This window comes from Lampetra planeri, chromosome 39 (assembly GCF_965212315.1).
Source record: "Lampetra planeri chromosome 39, kcLamPlan1.2.h2, whole genome shotgun sequence".
Classification (NCBI taxonomy): Eukaryota; Metazoa; Chordata; class Hyperoartia; order Petromyzontiformes; family Petromyzontidae; genus Lampetra; species Lampetra planeri.
This window is the reverse complement of record NC_136145.1, coordinates 322,382-335,786: the sequence shown is the minus strand read 5'-3', so window position 1 is coordinate 335,786 and position 13,405 is coordinate 322,382. Positions and strand designations below refer to the sequence as shown.

The 13,405-nt window shown below is 60.8% G+C and overlaps 1 protein-coding gene across 1 annotated transcript in view; it reads right to left on the bottom strand.

The window, feature by feature from the left end:
- The window catches only part of LOC144731423 (inositol hexakisphosphate and diphosphoinositol-pentakisphosphate kinase 2-like), a 31,407-nt gene that overhangs the window by 16,161 nt on the left and 1,841 nt on the right, over positions 1-13,405 (bottom strand). Inside the window, 14 exon segments of the mRNA XM_078612447.1 lie at positions 303-425; positions 1,114-1,199; positions 1,711-1,820; positions 4,054-4,129; positions 4,584-4,670; positions 5,634-5,735; positions 6,229-6,350; positions 7,586-7,747; positions 8,633-8,734; positions 9,376-9,530; positions 10,472-10,557; positions 11,002-11,092; positions 11,540-11,735; positions 11,968-12,082. Coding sequence (XP_078468573.1) covers positions 303-425; positions 1,114-1,199; positions 1,711-1,820; positions 4,054-4,129; positions 4,584-4,670; positions 5,634-5,735; positions 6,229-6,350; positions 7,586-7,747; positions 8,633-8,734; positions 9,376-9,530; positions 10,472-10,557; positions 11,002-11,092; positions 11,540-11,735; positions 11,968-12,082 — 1,613 coding nt within the window.

The window sequence follows — 13,405 nt, the reverse complement described above, 5'->3', positions numbered from 1 at the left end:
TGGCCCCCCAATGTCCCCGTGACCTCCGGGTCGTACCCTGGCCCCCCAATGTCACCGTGACCTGTGGCTCGTATCCTGGCCCCCCAATGTCACCGTGACCTGTGGCTCGTACCCTGGCCCCCCAATGTCACCGTGACCTGTGGCTCGTATCCTGGCCCCCCAATGTCCCCGTGACCTCTGGCTCGTACCCTGGCCCCCCAATGTCCCCGTGACCTCTGGCTCGTACCCTGGCCCCCCAATGTCCCCATGACCTCTGGCTCGTACCCTGGCCCCCCAATGTCCCCATGACCTCTGGCTCGTACCCTGGCCCCCCGGGTACATGCTGCGGAACGCGCGCCCCAGCTCCTCCGCCTGCACGCGCCCCGCGGGGGTCAGCTCGCCCCCCCACTTGAGCACCAGTAGCAGGGATGGCTGCGTCTGTGAGTCTGTTCGCGCGCACGCAGAGAGAGAGAGAGAGATACAGATGCACACGTACAGACGCACACACGTACAGAGAGAAATACAGATGCGCACAAATACCAATACTCGCCATGCGCCCCGAAGTGACCGTGACGTCACCACGGTGCCTGTGCCACGCCGGGTACACTATGAGGCCACGTGGCGTGTTGAAGGATCGCTGACAGTTCACGTGACAGACCCAAGTGCCAAAGGTTGACCGACTGAGATGACTGGCAGATGCACCAGCTGTGCCCCCTACTGTGCCATCACCGATGGGGAGTTGAGAGTGTTTGATGGCACAAAACACCCAGGCAGGTGCTTTGTTTTTGTGGGGCTGATGGTAAGGCTCCACCTCTTTGTGGTACACTCCAGGTGCAGTAGCAGCGGCTCCAACAGCAACGGAAGACGGAGGAGCCATGCTCACAACAGCGAGCGGAGCGCCGGGTGGCACAGCAGGCAGCACAGCTGGTGCATCTGCTCGTCATCTCAGTCACTCAACCCATCGCACCTGGGTCTGTCCTGTGACCTCCTGTCAGGAGTGAGCCTTCACGTGACGGCCTCAAAATGCACCTGGCCTGGCACAGGCTCTGTGGTAACGTCACTGCCACTTAATTACGAACGGGAAATGCTGCTGCTGCTGTTGTTGTTGTGTGTTTGCAGTGCGCACGCACGCACCCTCCTCCTCGCTTGAGCGGCGATGCCGGCCCTGGGGCAGGTAGGTGAGCTGCACCTTGCGGTTGATTCCCGAGAAGTGGCCATACCTACAAAGACAAAGATCCCCCATATATACTTAAAAGACTGTTGGGGCAAGTGCTGTTAGTAGGCACCTATGAAGGCCAGCACGGCATTCAAGGGGGTGAGTAGCCAGTACCACGCCCAGCCGCCTTTGTATCTCTAGTGGCGATGTTTACATTAGGTACACACGCACACACACACGTGCACGCACGCAGCACGCACCGGCCTTCATAATCAGGACGTTACCCACTCAAAAGTGAGCCACCGTCTCAAAGCCGCGTTTAACTTGAGCCAGCTCCGAGCACGGTCCCGGCCCACGCTCAGGATTTCCTCGAGCCCGAGCCACGGCTGAGCCGCTTGCTCACGCGGTCTTTGGAAGGAAGAGAGACGCTCAACGTACTGAGCCGCTCGCTCACGCGGTCTTTGGAAGGAAAAGAGACGCTCGACGTACTGAGCCGTGAGCGTTAAGACGGCCGAGCCAGAGCTGAGCGGTGACCAGGAACTTTACATTCGCGGCAATGGGACGCGAGGCCTCACATCTCGAGCACGGCCTTCATCTGCTCCAGCTTGGCTTTGCTCTCCTCAATCTCCGAGTCGTGGTTCTGTCCCAGCTCCTGCAGCAGCTCCCTGGCAATGTCCAGCACCTCCTGCGTGTGCGTGCGTGCCGTGCACACGCGTGCGTGCAAGAGTGAGGGGGCACAGTGATTAGCGCACTGCAAGCGAGTGGGTGAGCAAACGAGTGGGTGAGTGAATGGACGAGTGAGCGATAGACCGAGTGAGTGGGCAAGCAAGTGGGCGAGTGGGTGAGCGAGTGAGCGATGTGTGGGTGAGCGAGTGAGCAAGTGGATAAGTGAGCAAGCGAGTGGGTGAATGAGTGGGTCAGCGGGTGAGTGAGTGGGTGAGCGAGTAGGTGAGCGAGCGAGCGGGCGGGCGAGTGACTGAGTGGATGAGTGTGCGAGTGAGTGGGTGGAAGTGGGTAGGTGGGGGATAGGAGGCGGGTAGGAGGCGGGTAGGAGGCGGGTAGGAGGCGGGTAGGAGGCGGGTAGGAGGCGGGTAGGAGGCGGGTAGGAGGCGGGTAGGAGGCGGGTAGGAGGCGGGTAGGAGGCGGGTAGGAGGCGGGTAGGAGGCGGGTAGGTGGGGGATAGGAGGCGGGTAGGAGGCGGGTAGGAGGCGGGTAGGAGGCGGGTAGGAGGCGGGTAGGAGGCGGGTAGGAGGCGGGTAGGAGGCGGGTAGGAGGCGGGTAGGAGGCGGGTAGGAGGCGGGTAGGAGGCGGGTAGGTGGGGGATAGGAGGCGGGTAGGAGGCGGGTAGGAGGCGGGTAGGAGGCGGGTAGGAGGCGGGTAGGAGGCGGGTAGGAGGCGGGTAGGAAGCGGGTAGGAGGCGGGTAGGAGGCGGGTAGGAGGCGGGTAGGAGGCGGGTAGGAGGCGGGTAGGAGGCGGGTAGGAGGCGGGTAGGAGGCGGGTAGGAGGCGGGTAGGAGGCGGGTAGGAGGCGGGTAGGAGGCGGGTAGGTGGGGGATAGGAGGCGGGTAGGAGGCGGGTAGGAGGCGGGTAGGAGGCGGGTAGGAGGCGGGTAGGAGGCGGGTAGGAGGCGGGTAGGAGGCGGGTAGGAGGCGGGTAGGAGGCGGGTAGGAGGCGGGTAGGTGGGGGATAGGAGGCGGGTAGGAGGCGGGTAGGAGGCGGGTAGGAGGCGGGTAGGAGGCGGGTAGGAGGCGGGTAGGAGGCGGGTAGGAGGCGGGTAGGAGGCGGGTAGGAGGCGGGTAGGAGGCGGGTAGGAGGCGGGTAGGAGGCGGGTAGGAGGCGGGTAGGAGGCGGGTAGGTGGGGGATAGGAGGCGGGTAGGAGGCGGGTAGGAGGCGGGTAGGAGGCGGGTAGGAGGCGGGTAGGAGGCGGGTAGGAGGCGGGTAGGAGGCGGGTAGGTGGGGGATAGGAGGCGGGTAGGAGGCGGGTAGGAGGCGGGTAGGAGGCGGGTAGGAGGCGGGTAGGAGGCGGGTAGGAGGCGGGTAGGTGGGGGATAGGAGGCGGGTAGGAGGCGGGTAGGAGGCGGGTAGGAGGCGGGTAGGAGGCGGGTAGGAGGCGGGTAGGAGGCGGGTAGGAGGCGGGTAGGAGGCGGGTAGGAGGCGGGTAGGAGGCGGGTAGGAGGCGGGTAGGAGGCGGGTAGGAGGCGGGTAGGAGGCGGGTAGGAGGCGGGTAGGAGGCGGGTAGGAGGCGGGTAGGAGGCGGGTAGGAGGCGGGTAGGTGGGGGATAGGAGGCGGGTAGGAGGCGGGTAGGAGGCGGGTAGGAGGCGGGTAGGAGGCGGGTAGGAGGCGGGTAGGAGGCGGGTAGGAGGCGGGTAGGAGGCGGGTAGGAGGCGGGTAGGTGGGGGATAGGAGGCGGGTAGGAGGCGGGTAGGAGGCGGGTAGGAGGCGGGTAGGAGGCGGGTAGGAGGCGGGTAGGAGGCGGGTAGGAGGCGGGTAGGAGGCGGGTAGGAGGCGGGTAGGAGGCGGGTAGGAGGCGGGTAGGAGGCGGGTAGGAGGCGGGTAGGTGGGGGATAGGAGGCGGGTAGGAGGCGGGTAGGAGGCGGGTAGGAGGCGGGTAGGAGGCGGGTAGGAGGCGGGTAGGAGGCGGGTAGGAGGCGGGTAGGTGGGGGATAGGAGGCGGGTAGGAGGCGGGTAGGAGGCGGGTAGGAGGCGGGTAGGAGGCGGGTAGGAGGCGGGTAGGAGGCGGGTAGGTGGGGGATAGGAGGCGGGTAGGAGGCGGGTAGGAGGCGGGTAGGAGGCGGGTAGGAGGCGGGTAGGAGGCGGGTAGGAGGCGGGTAGGAGGCGGGTAGGAGGCGGGTAGGAGGCGGGTAGGTGGGGGATAGGAGGCGGGTAGGAGGCGGGTAGGAGGCGGGTAGGTGCGGGCCTGGAGCTGCTTGGGCTGCTTGAGTTTGATCTTGCCGCTCGCGTAGCCCCCGTACTTGTCAAAGAGATCAAAATATCTGCAACACACAACGACAAAGATCCCCCTATAGCCTAACAGATCCTTGGGGCAAGTGCTGCTAGCGAGCACCTATGAAGGCTGGCAAGGCACACGAGGGAGTCGGTGGCCAGCACCATGCCCGGCCATCTTTTTCTCTCTTTTGGCAATGTTTACACATTGTATCAGGTACTCATTTGAGGCTGAGTCGACCTAGGGGAGGCACGGGACCGGTTCAGATAATCGTCACGAGTGGTGAACATCAGCGGGAATCAAAGTCGGTTCGTAGCGCGGTGCGCTAACTGCCACACGACCGCTCCCCTCAAATAAGATATCAAATAGTCCAATGAATGTGTAGGCCCTGCACACACGTGGACACAAACACAGCAAGTGATTGTGACGTCACTGCTGTGCATTTGTGTGCGTGCGGAGGGATGAACGAACGACCCGTGGGTTTGCTGGCCGCATCCTCTCACCTCTGGTGTCTCACTTCCATCTTCATCTTCTGCTTGGGGGTGCGGTCTCCGTGCCGGATCACGGCAATCACGCAGCGCAGCTCCATCCTGCGCGCATCGCCGCCACACGTTCGTGCAACAACCACAACGACGACTGTGTGCGTGTGTCGGTGAGATATCTGGACGCCGTCCAATCAGCGAGCTCCTCCCACAGGAGAGACTGCATTGGCGAGGTCATGTAGCCCACAGGCCCAGATACCGCTCGCCCAAGCAGCTCCTGTTTGGCTAGATAGAGGGGGCTAAACGGGCACGGCGCGGGTTGAAGAACAGAGGGGTTGCTGCGATACAGGAGGATGTGGAGCTGAGTGGACTTGCCGATGACCGGCACCAGCGGTGTAAAGATCGGCCTCTGTGGAGGAGGCTCGTGAAGGACGCTACTCGGCAGTTGGAGGCAGTCGCCATCCAGCAACAATGGAGGGCAGAGGAGCGACGCTCACAACAACGAGCGGAGCGCCAGATGGGTAAAAGGCAGGAAGCTGGCACAGTAGGGGGCACAGGTGGTGCATCTGCCAGTCATCTCAATGAGTCAACCCATGGCACCTCAGTCTATTCCATGGCCTCCTGCCAGCAGCGAGCCATCCACACTTCACGTGATGGCCTTAAAGTACAGCCTGGCACAAGCGCCATGGTGACGTCACCACCACTTCGTGGTTGTTGTTGTTGTGCAAGTGTAAGTATGGGGAGCGGTCGTGTCGCGGTTAGCGCACTGCGATATGAACCCGACAACCCGAGTTAGATTCCCGCTCATGACCAACACCAGTGACAATAATTTTAACTGGTGCTGGGCTTCCCCTAGGTCGACTCAGCTTTAAATGAGTACCTGGTGCGGTGTGTAAACATCAACACTGGGGAGACAAAGGCAGCAGAGAGTGGTGATGACCGCCCACCACCTCGTGTGCCGTACCCGCCTTCATAGGTGCTGCTCGCTATCAGCACTTGCCCCAACGGCCTGTTGAGCCTATAGGGGGGGACCTTTTTCTGAATCTTTGTGCGAGTGAGTAGGCACCGTACATGGTGCCGGCGGTGGTGGGGACGATGGGGATGTCCTCGGCCTCCAGGGGAACCGACCACGGGATCTGGAACTGTGGGGCCAACTCCCGCATCATGAGGTTCCTGTAGACACAAAGACAAAGATCCCCCCGGTGCGGCTTACACGGGCTGCTGAGGAAAGTGCTGTTGGCGAGGAGCGCCTATGAAGGCCGGCACGGCGCACGTTCACACACCGCACCAGGTATTCATTTAGAACCGAGTCAACCTTATTGGAGGCCCAGGACTGGTTCAGATAATCATCGCCAGTGCTGGCCCAGAGTGGGAATCAAACTCGGGTGGCCGGGTTCGTTGGGCAGCGCGCTCACCCCTGCGCCACCGCTCACCAACACACGAATACAATAAAGCACAGAGACACACACACATGTACGCACACACACTCAAGCAATAACGCTGCACTGCAACTCTCCTGTGTTGTACTATGCTACGCTATGCTGCACTGCACAAGGCTTTGCTGTACTGCACTCTGCTGTGTTGTACTACGCTACGCTGCACCAGGATGCGTTGTACTGCACTCCGCTGTGTTGTACTACATTATGCCGCACCGTGTCGCGCTCACCCCAAGATCTTGGCGCAGTCATCATAGTACTTCATGGAGTTCTTGACGAAGCTGAAGCCGTTAACGTCGCACACGTACGAGTGCCCGTTCGCTCGCAGCAGGTCGAACCCGCACACCGTTTGCTGCGCAAAAAGGACACGGAGAAAAGAGGGGGACGCGCGGGGACGCACAGGGGCGGGGACACACATGGGGTCATGGGGGGACACGGGGAGACACGGGGGGACACGGGCACAGCACCACCGATCACACGAGGCTGGAGAGAACGATCCGACTCACGAGAGAGCGGCGCGGTGACTCTCGTGCCTGGCAGCAAGAAGCAGGCCCTGGGTGTGACTCCCAACTTGGGCACCGCCTTTCTGTGTGGAGTTCACAGTTCTTCCCCTGTTCTACAGAGTGAGTGTGCGAGTGTGTGTGAGTAGGGGTTGTATGTTCTCCCCCTGTTCTACAGAGTGAGTGTGAGAGTGTGTGTGAGTAGGGGTTGTATGTTCTCCCCCTGTTCTACAGAGTGAGTGTGCGAGTGTGTGTGAGTAGGGGTTGTATGTTCTCCCCCTGTTCCGTCTCACAGCTAAAATCCACACACACCGGTATCAGCCACAAACACCCCAATGGTGAAAAAATCACCTGCAAATAAATTTCCATCGAGATCACACAAAGCAGCACCAGCAACATCGCCCCCCCCGCTACGGCAAAAACTTGGCAGGACCCGCCACTTTGCCGAGATGTTGACTACCTTGCCTAGAATGAATGGCATACAGGAGGTCGTGGGTGCGATCCCAACCCTGACGCCTGCTGTATATTTGGAGTTTGCATGTTCTCCCCGTGGTCGCATTGGATTTGTGTGCGTGTCCTCCGGTTTTTCCCTCCACATTTAGAATCAAAAAGCGTTTAGAGTATGTGGCTGCTATAAATGTCAACATGAGGAGCCACGTTGTTGAGCTATCATTTGTGATAGCCAGGTCGTCTCTGAAAAAGAGCTACGTAGCTCAGTGGGCCTTCAAATAGTAACAATATCGTTTTAGTGAAAGAGTCCTGAGACTCGGCGAGGCTCCCCCAGGGTAAGCCAGCGGAATCGGAGCGACTGCGAGAGACCCAAGGTGCTGCGGCCAGGTGGGAGCGCGCTCGCCGCTCAATTCCACAGGTGCGCATTGACTGCTGCCGCCCCTAGCGGGAAAATAGTAGCTCGGGCATCCAACTGCCTCAAAGTGCTCCGAGCCCGCCACTGCCCGGCAGCCTCCTCCACGAGCCTCCTCCACAAGCCTCCTCCACAAGCATCCTCCACAAAGGTCGATCTTAGCTCCGCTGGGCCGGGGAGGTGGGCAGGGGGGGGGCAAACAAGTGGGCGAGTCGGGGCTCGTACCTTGAAGGCGAGGCACACTTTGCGGGCGATGAGCTTCTCGCGGGCGTTGAGGATGACCGGGTAGCGCACCTCCTTGCCCTCGGCGTCGCGCTCCACCTTCCCGTCGAGCGCCGGCGACTTGCGCGCCTCCGCGTGCGCGTAGTCCGGCCCCACCGTGTACACCTGGGCCGGCACGGAGGGGGGCGCAATCGCACGCGCTCGCAACATCGTCGACAACGGCAACCGGCGTTCGTCACTCCGTGGCCGTGACGTCACTCCACCGGCCCTTGTGCCAGGCTAGGTGCACTTTGAGGCCATCACATGAAGCGTGGGAGGCTCTCCCTGCTGGCAGGTGGTCACGGAAAAGACCCAGGTTGACTGAGATGACTGGCAGATGCATCACCTGTGCTCCCAGCTGTGCCACTTCTCTGCGTTTTAGCCATCCGGCGCTCTGCCCATTGTTGTGAGGGTCGCTCCTCTGGGAAAATGCTGCCTAGAGTTGCTGGACTGCCCAGTAGCCTCACTGTGCACCGAGCCTGCCACTGCCCAGTAGCATCCTTCACGAGCTTCCTTCACAGAGGTCGATCTTGACACCACTGGTGCCAATCACCGGCAAACAGAGGCTGCCTGGGCATGTGGGCTATATCCCTCTCCAAAGACAAAGATCCCCCATGTAGCCGTTAGCCGACTCTTGGGGCAAGTGCTGTTAGCGAGCACCTTTTAAGGCCGAAACGGCACGCAAAGAAATGTGCGGTCAGCACCAGTCCCGGCTGCCATTTTCTCCTCAGTGCTGATGCTTGCACACCGCACCAGGTTATCATTTAAGCCTGAGTGTACCTAGGGGAGGCCCAGCACCGGTTCAGATATTCGTCACTGGTGTTGGCTGTGAGCGGGAATTGAACTTGGGTCACCGAGTTCTTGGCGCAGGATACTCACCACTGCACCACCGCTCCCCACGCGCACACATAAACACACACACACGCACACGTACACACACACACATAGACACACACACACACACACGTACACACAGACACGCACGCCAAACCCACCACGAGCGCCGATTACCTTCACGTCGGTGCCATCGGTTGGCATAAACTCCTCGTACAAGTACGAGCCTGTCTTGCGCACGTTGCTCTCCGGGTAATACACGCTGCTCCGGCTGCCAATCTGCCAACACGCACAAAGATAAAGCTCTCCTCGTGCATCCCATACACGTTGTTTGGGGCAAGTGCCGTTAGCGAGCACCTATGAAAGCCTTCAAGGGTGGCCAATACCTCGCCAGGCCGCCTTTGTCTCCCAAGTGGCAATGTTTGCATACCGCACCAGGTACTCATTTGAGGCCGAGTCGACCTAAGGGAAACCCAGGACCAGTTCATTTAATCGTCATTTGATGTTGGCCATGAGCGAGTTACTGGGTTCGTAGCGCAGTGCGGCGCTAACCACTACGCTACCGCTACCCACACTCAACACACGTCGCGCACACACACGCGCACACACACACACGCACACATGCAGACAATTGCCGCATAGCACAGGGGTAGGAGGTGGCCTGCCCTGTCCTGGTATCACCCCGGAGAGGAGGCAATGCGTGACCAACGCGTGTGCCGGCGTTGCGGCACGGAGCGTGCGTCCGGAACCTCTCGTGGCGCTTGCCAAACTTTGCAGAATTTGGCACGGCGATGCCGGCGGCGCTCTGTTCCAACGCGCATTCTCCTGGCTCGATCACGATGGCAAAGGCGCACTTGGCAGGACCCTCTTAAAACACGACGTCTTGAGACTCGGCGAGGACTCTCCCCGGGACAACTCGCCTTGCGGAAGAGGCGTTGGCTGCCGCCGCCGGCCGACGTGGGGTAGTAGATGTAGACGTTGTGATCCTCGGCGCACACCGGCTTCTCCACAAACGGCTTCTGGAAGACGTCTCCGTTGATCTCCACGTGGTCCTCCCCCTCCACCAGGTCGCAGGCTGCAGCCCGGGAGGCCCGGCCGGACGGACGGACGGCGGTGGGTGGGGGGGGGGTAGAGACGGCGTTGAGGTTCAGCGAAACGCGGGACGCGGCCCTCGCCCCGCGTCGGTACGCAGCGGTCAGTGGCCCGGAGAAGAGCGCCTCGACATATGGAGACACGAGCACGGTGCCCTTCGGTGTTGTGCAGAGCACACGGCTCCAACCCCACACACTGTAAGCATCTGGTAAAGTCACCAGCAATGGTCCGAGCGATGGACGACGATACTGATGAGACACTGCATGTCGAAACCGCTCCAAGTTTTGCTTGTTGAACCAATGCTGCTGAATGTATGCACTCCTATCAGGCTGATGGGATGTGTAAAAAAGAGTTTTTTTCATGCAGAGGGACAGAGGTGGGACGGAGGCGAAATATCTGCATTGTTATTTTGTCGCTTAGATAGCAAGTAGCAAGGCAGCGGTAGATTTGGGCGACACACAAAGGTGTGCAGCGTGGCGTGTACAAAGCTCTCACTCAGCCCTGCCCAGAGCACTCGCTCAAAGAACTGATCGTGTGGCCATTTTATCTTTCAAACAACCACTTGAAGGAGTTGAGAAAACGAGGCCGTCCCAAGCAGCAGAGACACAAAGACACGAGTGGAGACCGGTTTCATCATCTTTAGGACTCATCAGTACAGCCCAGTCATCAACGTTCACTGCTATTGCAAGCCCCCCCCCCACCTCGGGACGGCCACATTCTCTCAACTTTCTGAGTCGGCGTTTCCAAATGGCAACCCGGTCACAACGCTCAGTTCCATTGAGCTGGCGGTGTGGATAAGGCCGCGCGAGCTCCTGTCCGCCTTCGTGTGCCGCCGAACCATCGGTCCCGTTCCCGGCCCTTGGCGGTTCTGCCCTGGCGTGGGGCCTCAGGCCGCCGCGCCGCGGCCTCGCGGGGGACGCTCACCGTCAGGGTGGTCCGGGTTGCGGTTGAGGATGGCGTAGCGCGGCAACTCGATCCCCTCCGCTCGCAAGATCCGGTACACCTCCCTCCTGCGCACGGGCGAACCGCCGATCGCCACAAACACATCCAGCCGCGCACGCTCACGGCGGCCCACGCGTCGACATGCGGCTTCATTCTCCGTTTATCCAGCCGGCGGGGTTATTTCACCTGGATACCGATTGGGTGAGTTGGTACGAGTGCATTGGCGAGTTGGTGAATGAGAGGGTACGCTGGGGGGTGAGTGAGCGAGTCGGTGAGCGAGCGAGTGGGTGATAGAGTGAGTGGGTGATAGAGTGAGTGGGTGAGAGAGTGAGTGGGTGACCAGGAGAATGAGTGGATGGGCAGGTGAGAGATTTCACCTGGATAGCGATTCTGTGAGTTGGTGCGTGATTGAGTGCATTGGCGAATCGGCGAGTGAGAGGATAGGCGGGCATGTGATTGAATGGGTGAGTGTTGGCGCGGGGTGGAGAGGGCCCGGCCATGCGGGCGCTCACCGGTCCTGGATGTGGTACTGCATGTTGAGGTCGTTGATGACAAAGGGCTTGCGCAGCTTGCTGTACGCGACCGCCTTGTCCAGCGGGAAGCCTGCGGGACACGCGGCCGAAGCTCCGCGTCAGCCTGGCCGAAGGGCGCCGTCCTGCTCCGGGCGCGGCGCTGACCACGCAACCGCTCGTGTGCCGTACCGGCCTTCACAGGTGCTACTCGCCGAGAGCGCACGCCCCAACACTCTGCTGAGGCTATGCGGGGGATCTTTCAGTTGGTGCGTGCGTGCGCGCGCGTGCGTGCGTGCAGGCACGTGCGTGGGTGTGGGTGCGTGCGTGGGCGTGGGTGCGTGGGCGTGGGTGCGTGGGCGTGGGTGCGTGCGTGCAGGCACGTGCGTGGGTGTGGGTGCGTGCGTGGGCGCGTGGGTGCGTGGGTGCATGCGTGTGCGTGCGTGCGTGTGGGTGCGTGCGTGTGCGTGCGTGGGTGTGGGTGCGTGCGTGGGTGCGTGCGCGGGTGTGGGTGCGTGCGTGGGTGTGGGTGCGTGCGTACCCTTAGAGTGGAAGGAGATGAGCACGTGGCAGGGCGGCCACTCGGCGACACGCGCGTGCAGGATCGTGTCCTCGGGGAAGATGCTCACGCTCAGGTAGGGGAACATGCGCAGGCGCGCCAGGATCTCCGCCATGGGCCGCGAGTGCGACTTCTTCGCCATGGCGCAGATCCCCACCACGATGAGCCGCTCCTCATGCTGCACGCACAAAGACAAAGATCCCCCCGCTATAGCCCGTGACACACTGTTAGGGCAAGTGCTCCTCGCGTGCACCTATGAAAGCCGGCAAGGTGCACGAGAGGTTGGGTGGCCACCATCACGCCCAGCTGCCTTTGTCTCCCCAGTGGCGAGTCAACTTAGAGGAGGCCTAGGACCGGTTCAGATAATTGTTGCCCCACGTGTATAGTGCGACAGCGTGTGTAGCGCTCACCTCGTCGTGATCCTTGTCGCTATCGTCCGACGAGGAGTGCTCCGATCCCATTGGCCCCTCTCCATCGTCAAAGCCGCCCTCGTCCAGAGCCCCACGCCAGCCCAACATCATCCACCTGTGTGTGTGCGTTAGACTTCTTTTGCATCGTACATAGCCAACCGTGCTAATCGGGAGGTGCACCCGAGCCGCGCGAGGCAGCGGCACACACACACACGGTACAGGTGTGACACAGTACAGGTGTAACACACACACACGGTACAGGTGTGACACACACACGGTACAGGTGTGACACACACACACGGTACAGGTGTGACACAGTACAGGTGTGGCACAGTACAGGTGTGACACACACACACACTGTACTGGTGACACAGTACAGGTGTGGCACAGTACAGGTGAGACACACACACAGTACAGGTGTGACACACACACACAGTACAGGTGTGACACACACACACAGTACAGGTGTGACACACACACACAGTACAGGTGTGGCACAGTACAGGTGTGCCGGACCTAACTCGGCCTCATGGCTGCCACTAATACAGACACATAGAGACAAAGACACACAACAACCGCTATTCGCCACTAAGTGGCGGTGATGTCACCAAGACGCTTGTGCCAGGCTATGTGCACCTTGAGGCCACGTGAAGTGTCGAACCCCCACTGGCAGGAGGTCACGAGGTAGACCCAGATGCCATGGGTCGACTGACTGAGATGACTGGCTGATGCACCGCCTGTGCCCCCTACTGTGCCAACTTGCTGTGCTTTAGCCACACGGTGCTCCGCTCGTTGTTGTGAGCGTCGCTCCTCCGCCCTCTGTTGTTGTTGGAGGGCGACTGTCTCCAACTGCCAAGCAGCGTCCTTCACGAGCCTCCTCCACAGAGGCCGATCTTGCCAGTCATCGGCAAGTCCACTCAGCTCCACGTCCTCCTGCACTACATCACTCCATCTCTTCTCTAGCCCGTGCCGCGCCCGTTTAGCCCCCTCGATCCGGCCGAACAAAAGCTGTTTAGGCATGCGGTGGCTGGGCATGCGGGCTACATGACCCAGCCAACGCAGCCTTGCCTGCCGGAGGAGCTCACCGATGGGACTTTGTCCACATCTTTCAAGGATTTGTGAGCTCCTCACACAATCCAGCCTGGTTAAACCCAGGATGGATCGTAGGCAGGCCAGCCTAAATGTTTCTAACCGGCGAAGATGTTCCATTAGGGGTGTCCACGTTTTGCAAGCGTAGAGAAGGCAGGGAATGACCGTGGGCGAGAAGAGCTGAAGCTTCGTGCGGAGTGATAGACCAGGTAGCTCCCACACAGCGTTACGCAACCGATGAAAAGATAATGCCGCTCGACTGATTCGGAGTGAGACCTCCGCTGTTAAACCGGAGCCGGTCATGAGCACACTGCCCAAGTATGGGAAACTCTCCACTCTCTCCACAACT